The sequence below is a fragment of the Triticum urartu genome, chromosome 7A (genome assembly GCF_056163025.1).
Source record: "Triticum urartu cultivar PI428250 chromosome 7A, HENAU_Tu73, whole genome shotgun sequence".
Classification (NCBI taxonomy): Eukaryota; Viridiplantae; Streptophyta; class Magnoliopsida; order Poales; family Poaceae; genus Triticum; species Triticum urartu.
This window is the reverse complement of record NC_141879.1, coordinates 153,649,802-153,669,269: the sequence shown is the minus strand read 5'-3', so window position 1 is coordinate 153,669,269 and position 19,468 is coordinate 153,649,802. Positions and strand designations below refer to the sequence as shown.

Below are 19,468 nucleotides of genomic sequence, written 5' to 3'. Positions count from 1 at the left end.
ATAAAATGTTTTAAATAAATTGATCTACAATATTAAAAAAGGAAAAAACTCTAGTTGTGAGAAGTGATGCATGTGCAACGCGCCACAAGTGCACTGACCTTGGGTCGTGTGGGCGGCGATGTTGCCGTCGAAGCTGGTCGTCGTCATGTCGTCTACGATAACCGGCGCTTTGCTTGTGGGTGGTTGCCTCTTCACCTCTGCGGGAGAGTCCCGGTCTGCTTCTCCCATAGCAGTCTCGACTTCTTCTTTCCAGCAGTGGTGGGAGACAGGCTAGCTCGGCGGAGCGGGGCTTCCCGTGGTTGTGTGTTTGGTTGGTTGGCGTTTGTTGTGGTGTTCGGCACGCCGTCGGCGAGTGTGGGCTTTCAGCCCTTTGTATTTGGTTTTCGTCCGGTTTTTCCTAATTAACCGAGCAACTATTTTCTTCTTAATTAATACAGTAAGCTGCCATTTTGAAAAAAACAAGCGATTATGACATATGAAAACTGAGCTATTAACATTCTCGTCTAGGCCGAGGGAAAAGAGAGATTGTCCTTCAATTAGCCTGGCCCAAATCATAGCAGCACAAGCGGCCCACATTTCTCTCTAAAAAAAAGCTAATGCCCACATCTCCGCCACGTCACCGATCCGCACCACAAGCCTCCCACAGCATCCCACCTTCCGATCGCAATCCAACGGCCCAACTCCACCATCTCACGGATGGACCCAGCAAAGCGCCAGAGAGCAGACACCTCCCGTCTCCAACTCCCCAAAATTTCGGGCTTCCCTCCCAACTCCTTCCCATATAAGGCCGTCACCTCCGATTCCCAAATCCATCCCAAGCATCAACATCCGCGGCACTCCCTTCTTCCCTCAAATCCAGCGACGATGTCCGGGCGCGGCAAGGGCGGCAAGGGGCTGGGCAAGGGCGGCGCCAAGCGCCACCGGAAGGTCCTCCGCGACAACATCCAGGGCATCACCAAGCCGGCGATCCGGAGGCTGGCGAGGAGGGGCGGCGTGAAGCGCATCTCCGGCCTCATCTACGAGGAGACCCGCGGCGTCCTCAAGATCTTCCTCGAGAACGTCATCCGCGACGCCGTCACCTACACCGAGCACGCCCGCCGCAAGACCGTCACTGCCATGGACGTCGCCTACGCGCTCAAGCGCCAGGGCCGCACCCTCTACGGCTTCGGAGGCTAGACGCGTGGTGTGCTGTGCTGGTGGCGGCGGCCGTGTTTTTCTGTGTTATATGTGCCGTCGTGGATGGGATGTACTTCTCTGTCGTGCGTTTGTGCTCACCAGTCTGCAATACCATTATCCGTTCAATGAAAATACTCCGATCCTGAGTTCTGACGAATTGCTTCAGTGATGAAATTGTTTTATAAGACTGGCTGATTTCATCTGTTCATTTTACCTTTAGATCGTATAGCTGTGCAATCTGATCAATCTTTTGTCATGCATTGCAATGTGCACTGAGTGCTTCCGCTCAGTTACCCACAGTAGTACTGCAGTTGCCATGTTTAATTTGGGTTCAGTGGGAATGAATCCCGTTCTTTTCTGCAGTATTGTGAGTGTTGTGATTAGTTAGCGCATATTAATTAGAGGGAAATCTCCCCTTGTCCTGCGGCATGCAGACGTCTTGTAGCAATTGACACATCTCTTTTCCCCTCTCCTCTAACCATTGCATCGGTTCCAACCATCGCGTCTTGTGCGATGCGTCTCTTCCAAACATATATAAGCTGTACTATTTCTATCAACCAATACAAGTTGATCTTTTCACTCAAACACGTTATCACGCACGCTCTGCCGAGAGCACACGAAGGCCTCGCTAACGTTCCCTACGGTGACAATCCGATGGAAGAAAAATTATGCCTTGTGGATAGTGCAACCACAAACTCCATACTGAGGGAGATGAAATATTTTCAAACTCTGAAAAAGATGAATGGAGATATTCTAACTATCGCTGGACGCGATACGGTAATCGTTGGCACTGGACGTGCCATATTTACACTCCCAGGCGGTACACAAGTGACAATTGAGGATGCTTTGTTGTATCCCGACTCATCACGTACGATGATCAGTTATAGAGATATCCGTAAAAATGGTTTTCACATTGAAACCCATGAAGATAACAAAGAGGAGTATCTACTCTTCACCAAAGATCACGGATATGGCAAGCAGGTACATGAAAAAAATCATTCTCTATCGTCAGGTTTGTACTATACGTACATCAAACCCGTAGAACATGTTGCATACAAAGTAATTTTTCAAAATGTTGACGCATTTCAAACCTGGCATGATCGCCTAGGCCATCTCGGGATCGGGATGATGAGAAAAATTACTAGCAATTCCATTGGTCATAATTTGCTTGAGTCAAAATTTTCTCAATCTTCAGACTTTGTGTGCATATCTTGTGCCACGGGAAAGCTAATTTTGAGACCCTCTCACCTCAAAATACAAGCTGAACCACTTCAGTTTCTTGAACGTATTTAAGGAGACATTTGTGGTCCCATCCAACCATTATCTGGACCTTTCCGGTACTTCATGGTTCTAATTGATGCATCTACACGATGGTCACACGTGTGTCTTCTGTCCACACGAAACCATGCATTTGCCAAGATAATGAGGCAAGTCATTAAGTTACAAGCCCATTATCCAGAAAGTCGAATTAAGACAATTCGCATGGACAACGCTGCAGAATTCTCCTCACGTGCTTTCAATGATTATTGCATGGCCCTGGGGACTGAAGTTCAGCATTCCGTTCCATATGTCCATACACAAAATGGTTTGGCTGAATCATTGATTAAAAGGATCAAACTCATTGCAAGACCTTTGTTAATGAATTGCAGCTTGCCAACCTCTTGTTGGGGTCATGCGGTTCTACACGCTGCTGACTTGATACAATTGAGGCCTATTGCATATCACAGTACTTCCCCTCTGCAATTGGTACGTGGAAATCCTCCTAGCATTTCCCATCTGCGTAAGTTCGGGTGTGCTGCATACATCCCGATCTCACCACCACAGCGGACATCCATGGGCCCACATAGGAAATTGGGGATCTATGTGGGGTACAAATCACCGTCGATTATTAAGTACCTGGAACCCCTTACTGGGGACCTGTTCACAGCCCGTCACGCTGATTGTATATTTAATGAGGAACACTTTCCGGCATTAGGGGGAGACTTCAAGTACCAGAAAGAATGCCCGGAAATTGATTGGAATGCTCAAGCCATTTCGTCCTCTGATCCACGTACACAAGAGACCGAACTCCAAGTTCGAAAAATCATTAATTTGCAACATCTTGCAAATAACCTGCCAGATTCATTTACTGATCTAAAAGGTGTTACAAAGTCCTTAAACCCGGCCAGAAATGCGCCCGAAAGAGTGGAGGTACCAATAAAAACCACTCAACTCCCTGTTCCTAAAAAGAGGGGGAGTAGTACGGCCTCTGACCTAGAACAAGCTTCCAGCAAGCAACAAAGGAAATCGAGGAGAAAAACCTCGGAGTCAGTAAATGCAAGTCAGCTCAACGTTGACAAACACTTATGGGTAGTATACACCCAATGGAAGGTCAACCTCCACAACCCAGCTTCAGTTTGCACACACTGGCTGGGCCATCGGAACACCCAGACTCACGCGTATTGGGAAATCATGAAGAGTCACTAGGAGTGCAGGAAATTTCAATCAACTACATCGATTCTGGAGAATCTTTTGATCGTAAGTCTACGACTGTCGACATTTATTTTGCTGAAAAAATTGCAGATATCCTTCTCACTGATCATGATCCAAAGACCATCGTTGAGTGCCAAAAGCGCTCCGACTGGCCTAAATGGAAGGACGCAATACAAGCAGAAATTGCCTCGCTTAACAAAAGAAAAGTATTCACTGAAGCAATACCGACACCTCCCAATGTTTTCCCTGTCGGATACAAATGGGTTTTTCTCCGGAAACGGAATGAGAACAATGAGGTGGTGAGATACAAAGCAAGGCTCGTAGCACAAGGGTTCACGCAGAGACCCGGCATTGATTTCAATGAGACATATTCTCCTGTAATGAGTGGAACCACTTTCCGATATCTTATATCTTTGGCAGTGCAAAACCGTCTATCTATGCAGTTGATGGATGTCGTGACCGCATATCTTTACGGGTCACTAGATTCGGACATGTATATGAAGGTTCCTGACGGAATATCTATCCCGAATACAAGCGCAAAACGCAACATGTATTGTGTAAAACTTAATAAGTCAATATATGGCTTAAGACAGTCGGGACGGATGTGGTACAACCGACTTAGTGAGTTCCTTCTACAAAAAGGCTACTCCAATAGTAGTGATTGCCCATGTGTCTTTATCAAAAAGTCCTCTACAGGATTTTGCATCATTTCAGTGTACGTCGATGACCTCAACATCATTGGCAACATACATGACATTGATGAAGCACGCAATCACCTAAAGATGGAATTTGAGATGAAGGATTTGGGTAAAACCAAATTTTGCTTAGGTATTCAATTTGAGCACCTTCCCTCAGGAATCATGGTATACCAAGCTGCTTATATCCAGAAAATATTGGAGAAATTCAATATGGACAAATCCTACCCATCTAAAACTCCCATGGTGGTTCGCTCTCTAGACGTAGAGAAAGATCCGTTCAGGCCAAGGGACGATGGAGAAGAAATATTGGGACCTGAGGTTCCATATCTTAGTGCCGTTGGAGCGCTCACGTATCTTGCAAATTGCACGAGACCTGACCTCGCATTTGCAGTGAATCTACTTGCTAGACATAGCGCAGCTCCCACCAAACGCCATTGGTCCGGAGTTAAGAATATCTTTCGATATCTCCAAGGCACAAAGGATCTTGGCCTATTCTTTCAGTTTCGGAGAAATCAGGACTCTGATATGATTGGATACGCCGATGCTGGCTATTTATCTGATCCCCATAATGCCAGATCGCAGTCCGACTTTGTGTTCCTACATGGTGGAACTGCCATATCATGGAAGTCTTCTAAACAGACTCCGGTGGCAACATCTACCAATCATTCTGAAATAATTTCATTATTTGAGGCATCACGCGAATGTGTGTGGCTTCGCAGAATGATAAACCACATACAAAAGTCATGTGGAATTGGTTCTATAGAATCACCTACCATTATCTACGAAGATAATGCGGCTTGTGTTGCACAGATGCAAACAGGATACATCAAGAGTAATATCACTAAGCATATTTCGCCTAAGTGGTTTTTTCCCCATGTTCTTCAGAAAAAGGGAGAAATAAACATCTTGCAAATTAAATCATGTGAAAATCTTGCTGATTTATTTACCAAGTCTCTACCAAATTCTACATTTCAGAAATATGTTCATGGAATTGGTATGCGACGACTTCGGGACTTGCAAGAATCAGGGGGAGTGTCTCCCTGAACTGTACCTGTTTGAAGTATCATATTACTTTTCTTTCTCTCTGTGAGTTTTATGTTTCAGGTTCTCATCAAGTACATTAATGAAGAATCACCGGAGAAGAATCCTTTTGAGATGATGATGCAACCTGGACAATCTTTCAAGATGACGATTCTACCTGATGATTATATGACGATTCTATATGGACAAGTGTAGATTAGGGGGAGTGTTGTGATTAGTTAGCGCATATTAATTAGAGGGAAATCTCCCCTTGTCCTGCGGCATGCAGACGTCTTGTAGCAACTGACACATCTCTTTTCCCCTCTCCTCTAACCGTTGCATCGGTTCCAACCATCGCGTCTTGTGCGATGCGAAGCTGTACTATTTCTATCAATTAATACAAGTTGATCTTTTCACTCAAACAGTGAGCAAGGTAGTGCACAAGGATCGGGATTCAGGATCTAAAGTTGCTGAGATCTTGGAGTCCTGCAGATATTTCTGAATCAAGCCTCTGAAGCATCTATCAGAGTTTGAAATGGTACATGCGACATTTATAAGTCTAGAGTGTAGAACAACTGTTTGAGGCTCTGCAGTCTGCAGCACTAAGCAGATGCTTTCTTCCTAATAATCACCTCATTCCTCAGAGGAATGTATTGTAGAGATTATGTTCTTTTCCTATGACCTTGTGCCTGATAAGAATACACATGATGATTCCCTTTTCTTTTATTGAGAAATTGTAGGTCGCTGTCACTAATTCTCTAGAGCAGGAAATTACTTGTATGTTTTGCTTCATACCACTATTGAGTTTTTTTGTTTTTCCTCTCTTTCATGTTACCCTAGTCTCTTTTTATCTTCTTTGTCATTCTTTCATGCCGCTGTTAACCATGCATCTTATTATCCATTGTTTGGTGTGCATTTTTGACTTCCAATGGCAAGCCAATCAATATACTTGCCATTTTGCCAAGTATAGCATGCTAGCTTAGTGTTTTGACTTAATTGCTGAGAAGATAATCGAAGATGGTTTCTTCTAGTGAAGTCATTATTTTCATGTACCTTTACCTTGAGGTTTTGGAGCACTTCTCCGGCTTACAAACTATAGGAGGTTAATTCAACCCCAGCAAGATTCCTAAAACTAGAGAAAACATCACTGCTATGTTTCTTGTCAATTAAATTAGTATTCGCGTTTGAAGGTATGACAGAATTTATAAAAGAAAACATTGGCCATTTTCGGTAACCTATAATACATGTGATCTCCAATCGTAGATCAATGGCATTTGGAAGATTCAGTTTCAACGGACCTTCCAAATTATGACCATTTGTAGGCTCTAGCATTTGGGCGCTGCTCCTAGGACATGTTCAGGAAAATACCATCCATGAAAACATGGAAAGACATATGGGACTAGTTTTTTTTTTTGTGTGGATCACTCTCTCACATCGAACTGACGAGAGAATTTGAGCAGAGCATGACATAGGACAGTTTTTTTTACACGCCTCGGCTAGATTTTTATGGCTTCCTTTTGTTGACAAACTCGTTTGTACATTCCGCACCCTGGGAGGGTGAGTGTGTTGATTTCCATGTTTTAATAGTTTGGTACCTGCAAAAACATACTCCCTCCGTTCCGAATTACTCGTCACAGAAATGGATGTATCTAGAACTAGATACATCCATTTCTGCGACGAGTAATTTAGAATGGAGGGAGTACTAGTTTGGTACCGTTGGATGTAAAAACCCATAAAAATCAACGGTTCAGATCCATTATTGAGGTATAAGAGGGACCATCTTTGAATTAGGGTAACACAGTGGTAGCCATGTTTTGTGATTTATGGATGTGGCGATACATTAGGCGACGTTTTGATACCAGGTTTATTCAAGCCCGCGTGACCGCCGCGCCACATCTGCTAATTGAACTTAAAGGTTTCGCCTATCTGATCAGTGTACAGTCCGATTTCTGCCTAAGGATCACAAGTAATTCATAGGCACTGATCTCAACTAAAAAAACTTGTCAATTACTCATACATGTACACGCTGTAATCAGAGGAGGGAGCAACAATTTAACGCCCCCGGGCAAAAATATACCATCGCAAACAATGATAACACATCATTCAGGTTCAGGCACAGCCAGATCAACAGGGAACGCATGCAAAACTAACCACGTACCTACTAAATACTAAGCTGGAGGCGGCTCGCTCCCTGGCTTCTCTGCCGTCGGCCCATGGAAAGGGGCGACGACGAGTCGACGGAGCCGTTGAGCGCCATGGACGCGACGGCCTTGGCCCACGCCATGAGCTCCCTCTTCATCCGCTCCTCGTCGCCCCAGATCACCGGATCCACGAGCTGATCCTTGCCTGTGGCGATCAGCAACGCCGGCGCCTCCACGACGTCGCCGGTGACTGCGAGTGGCCGGAAGATCTCGGGTCCCGTGGCCATGCCCGCACACCACTCCGGCCGAGTAGTGCGAGCTGCCTTTCGCGAGCCGTACCGCTTGCGATCGCCGATGAAATGCGAGCGGGAGCTGCGGATTTGCGGAGAGCTTAAGAGTGTTGTGCGTGGAGGAAGGTAGTAGCAGTAGGCCTATGGCGAGGATGAACAGCACTGCCCTGTTTTATATGCGCCTCCGGAGGCCGGCCGGCCGGGGTTGTCACCGTGTCAGGCGTTGTGTGGCGCCGAGAGCACCGCGTCTGCTGGGATCGGGTTCTGGATGGAGGGGAGTTGGTTAGGCCAACACCATCGCGCGCGACCCTATCCTGTCCGGCCCCGTCCGTTTGAGAAAAAAGGGACAAAAAAGGCGGCCTAGCGCGGGAGCAAACGGACTTTTGTTCGCTTTGTGTCCGCTTTCGACCCATCCCCGGCCCAAACTTGCGTCGGTTTTGGGGTGAAACGGACAGCGCGCGGACGGGCGGGACGCGCGCGCTTGTCCTCCCCTAGCCCGCCTGTCGGTGGGAGAAACCAAACCCCCCCCCCCCCCCCGACGGTCATTTGGCGCCATTTCTCCCAAACCCTCCCACGTCCCTCCCGCCGCCCCCCCCCCTCTCCCCCGTCCATGGCCGACGCCCCGCCGAGTTCCGGCGGCCTGGCCGTCGACCCGACCACAAAGATGAAGAAGAAGGCGCCAAGGAAGCCGCGATCGGAGTACACGCCGGAGGAGATCGCCAAGTTGGACGCGGAATCGGCGAAGAGGAGGGAATGGAGAGCGGCCGTCAAGATCAATGCCGCCGCGGCCAAGTTCGCCGCCCAGCGCGAGGAGCTGGAGGCCGCGCGGCTCAAGGCCGCTGCCGACGAGAAGGAGGACCTCGTGAACAAAGCGCACGCCATCCTCATGCTTGGCATGGGCCGTCCGGCGGGGTTCCATGCAGCGGCCGTCGGCCCGGCGAGCACAGGCTCGCCGGTCGCCCGGCCTACGCACTGCCAGTCGCCGACGTCGCGCGCCGCGCCCATGTCGCCCGGCTTTCCTCCACCCAGGCACGACGGCCAGACCCGTTTCTCGGCGTCGCCGGACGTGGGCTTGTTCGCGCCGTCCACACCACGCCCTGCGGCCGTCATCAACCTCAACGTGACGCCTGGGTTCAGCAGCGGCGGGCGGCGTTCCGTCGAGATGCAAAGAAAGCAGGCGCGTGCACCGTTCACGGGCACCATGCCGGCCCCCCGCGTGTTGTTTGACGAAATGCCAACCTCAACGCCGACGGTGGACGACCCCTTCTACAACCAGTACATGGAGGACGTGATCTTCCAGGGTGGGCATGGCCGTGCCTACGGCCCCGATGAGACCCAAAGTCGGGATGGCCGCGCCCAGTACGTGCCCGATGAAGAGGCCGACGACCGTGTTGACTACGACCATGGTGATTCGTGGCATGAAGACGATGACATCTATGTCGAAGGTGAAGATGAAGATGAAGCCAATGATGTTGATATTAGTGGCGCTCCATTGTTCATAGACGAGCTCACCCAAAGAGCGGAAGCACAAAAAAAACGGAAGAGCATTCGCACCGGTTCATATACACAAGATGAGGACAAGTTGATTTGCCAATGTTGGATGGAGATTAGCCAAGATCCAAGGACCGGCGCGCAACAAAAGGGCATTGTTTTTTGGACGAGAGTCCACAAAACATTCCATGAAAGGAAAATGTTTGAGCCCTACCAAATTACAAGTAACCGTGGCATCGGTTCGATTCAAAAAAGATGGTTGTTCATTTGCTCTTCTCTTTCTAGCCCTTGCTACGGCCATGAGACTTCGGCCGTGTATATGTTTGCATGTTCACTTGTTGTTGATCATGTGGTGTATGCATTTCAATCTTTGGAGGCATTCAAGGCCCGGCACAATGACAAGCCATTCACTCTTACGCATTGTTGGACGATCATCAACAATTTCCCTAAGTTCAAGGATCAATACCGTGAACTTCAAAAGAAGAGAGGCAAGAAGACGGCCAAGTTCGCCGGAGGTGGGGATGGCGAGGCGTTGAAGAGGCCGAGGGGCAAAACCAACTCAAAGGTGGACGACATACGTGACGCCTCATCCATGGCCTTGCATGAGACTTTGCATGGCATGATGTCACATAAGGATGTGAGGGACGAGAAGAAGCGGCAAAGCAAGGACGAGCAAATGAAGCAATACCTAGAGCTCCAACGACAGAAGCTTGAGATGGAGGAGGCGGCCAAGAAGAGGAAGATAGACATGGAGGAGGCGGCCTGGCAAAGGCAGCTCGACATGGAAGAGGCCGCCCGGCAAAGGCAGCTCGACATCGAGGCCGACAACGTCAAGGCCAGGTAGAGGCAGCTCGACATCGAGGCCACCAATGCCGCCACCAAAGCGAAGGAGGTGGCCCTTGCGATCATGAGCGTGGACTTGTCGAAGATGAGCGACAAGACGAGGGCCTGGTTCGAGGCCAAGCAGAAGGAGATGCTCGACGCCGAAGGCCTGAACTAGGTCGTCCGATCGGCGTGGCCGTTCTTTTTGGAGGACGGCATGGGTGCCGCCCGCCGGCTGGGCCGCTGGCAGTGTGCCGGCGAAAAAACATTCATTTTGGAGGCCGGCTGTGTTGCCGGCCGCTGACTGTGTTGCCGGTGAGGATAACTATTCATTTTGGAGGCTGACTGTGTTGCCGGCCGCTGGCTGTGTTGCTGGTGATGGTCGTGTAGGCCGCTGGCTTTGTTGCCGGCGTGATGAACTCGGGTCGTGAACTGGGGCTTCGCATTTGAAACGTCCCTTTTTTTTAAATAGACGCGGACAGGATGGGGCAAAAGGATGCGGCCGCGCGCTGGGCGCACGGCCACCGCATCCCAGGACAGGCCCGGACACGACCCCAAATCCTTACCCAAAGGGACAAAAACCGGACAAAACGGACGTCCGTTTGGGGTCGAGCGGTGGAGTTGGCCTTAGGCCAACTCCACCGCGCGACCCTATCCTGTCCGGCCTCGTCCGTTTGGGGTAAAAGGGACAAAAAAGGTGGCCCAGCGCGGGGGAGCAAACGGACTTTTGTCCGCTTTCGACCCATCCCCGGCCCAAACTTGCGCCGGTTTTGGGGTGAAATGGACAGCGCGCGGACGGGCGGGACGCGCGCGCTTGTCCTCCCCTGGCCCGCCTGTCGGTGGGAGAAACCAAAAACCCCCCGACGGCTATTTGGCGCCATTTCCCCCAAACCCTCCCACGTCCCTCCCCCCCTCTCTCCCCCGTCCATGGACGACGCCCCGCCGAGTTCCGGCAGCCTGGCCGTCGACCCGACCGCAAAGGTGAATAAGAAGGCGCCAAGGAAGCCGCAGTCGGAGTACACGCCGGAGGAGATCACCAAGTTGGACGCCGAATCGGCGAAGAGGAGGGAACGGAGAGCGGCCGTCAAGATCAATGCCGCCGCGGCCAAATTCGCCGCCCAGCGCGAGGAGCTGGAGGCCGCGCGGCTCAAGGCCGCTGCCGACGAGAAGGAGGACCTCGTCAACAAAGCGCACGCCATCCTCATGCTTGGCATGGGCCGTCCGGCGGGGTTCCATGCAGCGGCCGTCGGCCCGGCGAGCATAGGCTCGTCGGTCGCCCGGCCTACGCACTGCCAGTCGCTAACGTCACGCACCGCGCCCATGTCGCCCGGCTTTCCTTCACCCAGGCACGACGTCCAGACCCGTTTCTCGGCGTCGCCGGACGTGGGCTTGTTCGCGCCGTCCACACCACGCCCCGCGGTCGTCATCGACCTCAACGTGACGCCTGGGTCCAGCAGCGGCGGGCGGCCTTCCGTCGGGATGCAAAGAAAGCAGGCGCGTGCACCGTTCACGGGCACCATGCCGGCCCCCCGCGTGTTGTTTGACGAAATGCCAACCTCAACGCCGACGGTGGACGACCCCTTCTGCAACCAGTACATGGAGGACGTGATCTTCCAGGGTGTGCATGGCCGTGCCTACGACCCCGATGAGACCCAAAGTCAGGATGGCCGCGCCCAGTACGTGCCCGATGAAGAGGCCGACGACTGTGCTGACTACGACCATGGTGATTCGTGGCATGAAGACGATGACATCTATGTCGAAGGTGAAGATGAAAATGAAGCCAATGATGTTGACATTAGTGGCGCTCCATTATTCATAGACGAGCTCACCCAAAGAGCGGAAGCACAAAAGAAGCGGAAGAGCATTCGCACCGGTTCATATACACAAGATGAGGACAAGTTGATTTGCCAATGTTGGATGGAGATTAGCCAAGATCCAAGGACCGGCGCGCAACAAAAGGGCATTGTTTTTTGGACGAGAGTCCACAAAACATTTCATGAAAAGAAGATGTTTGAGCCCTACCAAATTACAAGCAACCGTGGCATCGGTTTGATTCAAAAAAGATGGTTGTTCATCCAACGAGAGTGCAACAAGTATTGTGCCGCACTTGAGAGCGTTGAAGCACGGCCCGTGAGTGGTCTCGGCGTTGGAGACATGGTATGCTCTTCTCTTTCTAGCCCTTACTACGGCCATGAGACTTCGGCCATGTATATGTTTACATGTTCACTTGTTGTTGATCATGTGGTGTGGGCATTTCAATCTTTGGAGGCATTCAAGGCCCGGCACAATGACAAGCCATTCACTCTTACGCATTGTTGGACGATCATCAACAATTGCCCTAAGTTCAAGGATCAATACCGTGAACTTCAAAGAAGGAGAGGCAAGAAGACGGCCAAGTTCGCCGGAGATGGGGTTGGCGAGGCGTTGAAGAGGTCGAGGGGCAAGACCAACTCAAAGGTGGACGACATACGTAACGCCTCATCCATGGCCTTGCATGAGACTTTGCATGGTATGATGTCACATAAGGATGTGAGGGACGAGAAGAAGCGGCAAAGCAAGGACGAGCAAATGAAGCAATACCTAGACCTCCAATGACAGAAGCTTGAGATGGAGGAGACGACCAAGAAGAGGAAGATAGACATGGAGGAGGCGGCCCGGCAAAGGCAGCTCGACATGGAAGAGGCCGCCCGGCAAAGGCAGCTCGACATCGAGGCCGACAACGTCAAGGCCAGGCAGAGGCAGCTCGACATCGAGGCCACCAATGCCGCCACCAAAGCAAAGGAGGTGGCCCTTGCGATCATGAGCGTGGACTTGTTGAAGATGAGTGACAAGACGAGGGCCTGGTTCGAGGCCAAGCAGAAGGAGATGCTCGACGCCGAAGGCCTGAACTAGGTCGTTCGATCGGCGTGGTCGTTCTTTTTGGAGGCTGGCATGGGTGCCGCCCGCCCGCTGGGCCGCTGGCAGTGTGCCGGCGAAAAAACATTCATTTTGGAGGCCGGCTGTGTTGCCGGCCGCTGGCTGTGTTGCCGGTGAGGACAACTATTCATTTTGGAGGCTGATTGTGTTGCCGGCCGCTGGCTGTGTTGCCGGCGATGGTCGTGTAGGCCGTTGGCTTTGTTGCCGGTGTGATGAACTCGGGTCGTGAACTGGGGCTTCGCATTTGAAACGTTTTTTTTTAAATACACGCGGACAAGATGGGGCAAAAGGATGCGGCCGCGCTGGGCGCACGGCCACCGCATTTCAGAACAGGCCCGAACACGATTCCAAATCTCTATCTAAAAGAACAAAAACTGAACAAAACAAACGTCCGTTTGAGATCGCGCGATATAGTTGGCCTTATGACGTCGCCGTCGGGCGGAATGGGACGGACACGGACGCACTGATTGACTTCGAGACACACACACGACGCTGCCTCCTGCTCTGCTCCGTGTACGAATGGTCCGCGGAGAAGAAGCGGCCGATGAATTTTATAATTTCACGTGATGTTTCACGTGTCTGCCCTTTGTTTTCACATCTTTGTTTTTCTATTGTAGCTTTGTGGACGGACTGATCCGATGCTTCTCAAAGTCCAAGATACGTACTACGTGAGATACGATCTGCACGGCCGGGCCACGGATTTGTGCAGCCATTAGCATGGCGGCCAACGATCTTCGTACGTGCGCTTGACAGTGACGCCTGGATCGTGCCCCGCGCCCGTGCAGCGTGGCTGTGGTTGTTTCATCCGGGTCAGGTGAGAAAGGAAATGGAAGTCCGCGACACGATACCGCGGGACCCGCTTGCAGTGTGTGGCACACGGGATACCCTGCCCCCACGCAGCATTGAACACGTGCTGGTGATAGCCAGCCGGCAGCTTTCAGATCACTGTTTTGCCGAGAAGCAAGACGAGTTTGGCGGTAGCACGGACAAGTCAAGAGAATGATCTTGCTAGTTGTACGTTACATAAAAAATATGTGAAGGTCTTCTTTTTTGGAGAAATACGTCGAAACACAATCCCCTCATGGAATATGAAATACAGCACTCAGTTAAGTGTCTAACGTGCCATTAAGCAGGCTTACGGTCTAATGTTAAGCTAGGTTTAGTTCATGCCTGTCCGAAAATCACTCTTTGGCCCCCGCGTCGCTCATCCCGGACGACACGGACGACAGCGGCGTTGCCCCGCCTAACTCCCTCTCCTCCCATTGTTCCCTCCCGCTGTCGTCGGAGGGCGCCGCCGGCGGCGTCCCTGTTTATGGCTGTTCTTCATCGGACTACGAAGATCCAGAGAGACCGAATCGATATTAGATGTGCATGTATTACTTGGCAGCAAATCAATGAACCTGCATGTGTGCTTGGTTAGGGATTGCTTTGCACGTACGTGGGACTTCTCATCCACGGCGGTCACCGTCGATACATCTTCGTGAGGTTTTCTCACTTTCAAATTTGATGATTGACTTTGATGATGAGATGCAAATTAAGGATGACGACTTGACGCAAAGGGATGATGGTGCATTGGTGCCAATTACACGTCGCAAGTAGCTGTTGAGATCGTGAAAATGTGGTGGCGGCAACACATGAGTGACTTGATGATGGTGCTCCTCAAGTACCCGGTCTCGAGTTCCGGGGTGAAAGCATAGGTGATCCGAATTGGTTATACCTAGCAATGTTGATGTTTTTACGTCGTTACCTTGTTGGAGGCATTGCTTAGATATACTCGGACTGTTTTTGAAGGTGAAAACCTCGATTCTGACCCTAAGTGGTTGAATCCAGTGACATCGGCGACTGGGCGTCGTTTCCTTTCTGAAGGCGTTGTTGTTGAAGAACCTCGTCATTCGCGTGATGTCATGAGATAGTTGGTGTGGATACGATCATGGATGCAGTTTGCCTATTATGGATTTGATCGCTCTGATTTTTTTTCCATCGCCTACGCATAGCTTTAATTTTATATGACTTTGCTATTTGCTGGTGTGTTCTTGTGTGCGTGTGTTGGTGTTGGTTGTGTGCATCCTAGCTATGCAGAGACTGGGTGTGCTCACTATATTTGTATTCTCTTGATACCTTATTTCGAACCAATAAAATTCATCCTTTGTCAAAAAAGTTCATGCGTGTCCTCGACAAAAAGGGGCTTAGTTCGTGCCCAGTCGTCTTGTGAAAATCTCGGGTTCATGGCATGCAACTATCGTTGCTCACCTAAGTGATGATCTCACTAGAAGATTAATCTGAGGAGCATCTCGATCGAAAGCGAGCGCCCAAATCCGGCATCCAATAGGATCGATTGAGGATGAGGCTAGCTAGAAGTACAAAATCCGTATATTCTTCGCACCTGATTTGGTCGACGTCGACGTGACGCCCTTAAGTACGTAAAACTGTACAGGTCCATCTTCCGGTATTTAGCAGGAGTACTACAGGCAAATATATGTGTCACATTCGAACAGCTCAAGAGCCTTGCCTCCTAGCGGCCAAACCGGGAAATACATCATTACTACAACGACGCGAATGAACCAAAATCGCGGCGATGCTCGCAACTTGTTTCTGCTGATAGTGTCGCGTGATGGCACCCGAGCGCAAGTGGTGCCCGCCGGTAGAATAAAAATCAAACACTATGATCACAGAATGCGGTGGACGCTGGACTTCCACACACACACACACGATGCTGCCTGCTCTGTGCACGAATGGTCTTTTGGAAGAAGCGTCTGAAATAGTTTTACTGAATTTTCTAGGTTCACGTCATGTTACATGTGTGCCTGCCCTCAACTTCACAACTTTCTTTATTGTAGCGTCGCGAACAGACCGATCCATACCGGTTTTGCTTTTCGAATGGATTTTGAGTTTTTGACAGCTCCTTATTTCGAATGTTTGATTGCGACGTAGTACTTCAAAACGAATCGTAACTGAAGTCCTACTGCAAGCAAACGAACATTGAGATTTCGGTGAGATCATCCTTCATCCAGTTGCCATATCTTCGAACCAGAGGTGGCTGCACGATCAGCGATGATCTTCCAACGTACGCTTGATAGTTGACAGTGACGTCTGGATCGTTCCCCGTGCGCGAGCAGCATGGCTGAGTATTTCGGTCAGGTTGCCAAAGGAAATAGAAGTCGGCTTCAAGATACCGCGGGACCACTTGCAGTGTGTGCTGGGGCAGTGTCAGAGGATAATATGTGCTCGGAAATGTTAACGCGTGGCGTGGGCGTTTGCATCTTGCCCACACACGTGGATCCGCGTCCGTTCGTAAGCGCACGAATCTTGGCATGTTTCTAGTGCCACGTAGGACTGGCCTGGTGTGTGGGCGTTCAGCCGGTCGCCCATACGGCTGTTTCACCACACAGGAGGGGCTGGTGTGTGGACGTTCAACAGTTCGCCCACACGTCACTTTGCATGCATACACAGGGGTTAGTGTATGGACATTTGCCATCTCGCCCACACGTCCGTCTCCTCTCCCACACCCAAACTGCTAGTTGCCATGTGTTTTGCAGTGCATATGGCAACTGCCCCTAGTGTGCTTTATAAGCAGGTGGCAACTCTCTTTTTTTACCCGAATTTGCCATGTGTTTTGCAGGGTACACGACAACTGCCTAGTATGCACGTAAGCAGATGGCAACTCTCTTTGTACCGAGTTGCCATATGTTTTTGCATGGTACATGACAACTACCCTAACGTGCATGTACATGGCAACTGCCCTAACGTGCATGTAAGCAAATGGCAACTCTTCCTTTTTACATGGCAACTGCCCTAACATGCTTGTGAGCGCATGGCAACTCTCTCAACTGCCTAGTGTTAGTATGTGGCAACTCTTAAAGTTATGAAATCATGGCAACTACATTAGATCAGACCATACATGGCAACTGCAGTTGAGCAACCATGGCAACTACAGTTGTCCGACATGGCAACCGTAGTTCAGCGACATGGCAACTGCAATTAAACAAACATGGACGAGGGTCTGGACCATGGCAACTGCGGGCGCGCTGTGACTGTCACGCGTGGCGTGCGGGACCAGAAGGTAACGAGGCCTGACATACGGGCGTGTGGGTGTTATCAACTTCGCCCACACGCACGCGTGTGAGAGGGATCGGAAGAGAAAAAAAGAGGCATGTGGGCGCTAGTTGTTTTGCCCACACGTAGATGTGTGGGCTGTTCCGCTCGTCCGCGACTCCGCCCTCCCGCTCGTCCGCGCCGCCACCCTAACGATCTCCACCACCAACCCTAAACCACAACTACATCTTCATTACCAAGGTGGAGATGTCTGTATCGATGACCATCAACTAAATTAACTTGTACAGTACACCATCAACGTTTATGTATGTACTATGAGCATCCTAATTGCATTCATTCGAATCAAGAGCTCTCGGTTTAAGTTTCTTCATCCCATTTTTTTAGATGAAAGATTTTTATTCATGATATGATATGCCTACGGAGTACTTTATCCATGCTATAATATCCGCACGCAGCGGAGCGCGCAATTCCATCTAGTATGAGATACACAGGACGAGCGACCTTGGTAATTGTTAGGCCAGACTTAATTCGTGCACATACTCCTTGTACAATAACTCGAGGTTCTTCGGGTGCAATTATGTATCCTTCCTTGCTCATCTAACTGATGATATCACTTGGTGATTATTTTGCGAAGCATATCGGCCGAAAGCGAGCGCCCAAATGTGCCATTGAATATGATCGTTGGACCAAGAGGCTTGCTAAGTAAAAGATCCGTATATTCTTCACACCTGATTAGACCGAATTGTCCCTCTTTCGATATTTAGTACTACATGCAAATATCTTTGTCGCATTCAAGCCATTCATGGTCCTAGTGACTAAACCGGAATACTTTGATTGGAGGAGATTGATTACAACGACCTGAAATGGACCAAAATCGGAGCCATGCTTGCAACTTGCTTTTGACAGTGCAACATGATGACGCTCGAGTACAACTTGTGCTCGCGTTGCAACGTGGCTAGTAGTGTATCACGAACAAACTCAGTATCTAAAAAGAACACTTCCATTGTGGGTTTTTAAGTGAAAATTGACTTTGGTTGAGTAAAGCAGCAGCAAATGCAACCTTTGTTTTTTGAGGTGTTGCGACAATTTTTTATAGATCACGAAAGATGGCAACAACAAAAAATATTGATTCCAGAATTAGGTATTCAGAACCTCATAAACTAAGCATGATTGCCCTTATGTTGGTGAATGGATGGGGTTCTACATGGAGAGTGGACATACCTGTCAACACACTATCTGGCGACTAGTTATGAGCACGGACAGCCTGGCCTAAAAGCATGAACCCAAAGCTTGGAACATTCTACCTAGCGACTAGATTTTTCCTACAAGTCCCTACCTGGAAGCCTGAAAATTCCCAATAAACCTCAAGATTAAGATTTCAATATAGACGTAGGTATAATAATGCATTTTTATATAATGAAATGACAAAAACTATTTTTAAAATATAAAATGCTTGAGAATACACATTTATATATCTTGAAAATCATTAAAATTTGATATAGGAAAATACCTAAAATATGCAATAATTTTCGGGGGCCAAATCAGACTTGAGGTTGGGGTTTTAGGGCTGGGTTTTTCAAAGCCCTGCTCGAGAAAGAATCAGATCTACTTGAGACTTTGTAAGAATTAAGAGGTGTGTGTGGAAGAGCAAGATGATTCACACAACCCTAGCATAAGCTACAAGCTAGACCATCCACATTCAGAACATGGTTGATCCAAATAGTACTCACGAGAATACCAATTGTAATACCTTTTTCATATCAATATGACACACACGAGTTGGGTTATTATCCTAAGTGCAGCCCTAACTTGTATAAATCCTTGTCCTCTCGATGAACACTTCATCATGTCCTCTACTTCCCCTCTTTCTATTATGAGATCGACATTATCTAGGAATAAACAACATATAGATTTTAACACAAAATAAGAAGGAAATGGACTTGCCAATAGTGTGCTGAAAAACTATATAAAACACCATATACACTCAAGAATTTTCTATTGATTTACACATAACTTTAATAATTATATAATTTATGAACCATTATCAACATATTGTTTTTAGTCATGCACGCTCTAGAGCTATCTATCAAGATATTCATAAATACTAAATAGATATGAACACTTACAATAATTCACCTAAATAGCTCAAACTAAGACAATGAGGATTGCGGCTTCTGTGTTTTCTCCTTTTGTTGACCTGGGGAAAGTGCGTGGACACACTTCTTTTATGATGCAACAACTCAGACAAAGTTTTAAGAGAAAAACATATATATAGAACTTTGCCAAAAGTAATACATTGTGCGCTGTATTAAAGTAGTATATATTGACACTATAATAAACATAAAACATTATTGTATGTTTTTAATTCTGCTAAGCTTACAAGAATAAT

At 49.0% G+C, this 19,468-nt stretch overlaps 1 protein-coding gene across 1 annotated transcript; it reads left to right on the top strand.

Annotated features, from left to right (window-relative positions):
- The first annotated feature begins 784 nt into the window (after positions 1–784).
- On the top strand, positions 785–1,333 carry LOC125525262 (histone H4-like). The gene has a single exon (XM_048690261.2). The coding sequence runs from the start codon at positions 865–867 to the stop codon at positions 1,174–1,176; it is 312 nt and encodes a 103-aa protein (XP_048546218.1). The 5' UTR covers positions 785–864; the 3' UTR covers positions 1,177–1,333.
- Positions 1,334–19,468: the final 18,135 nt, after the last annotated feature.

Excerpts from the sequence above, each read along its gene's own strand:
- LOC125525262 (XM_048690261.2), top strand. The coding sequence starts at position 865 with ATGTCCGGGCGCGGCAAGGGCGGCAAGGGGCTGGGCAAGGGCGGCGCC.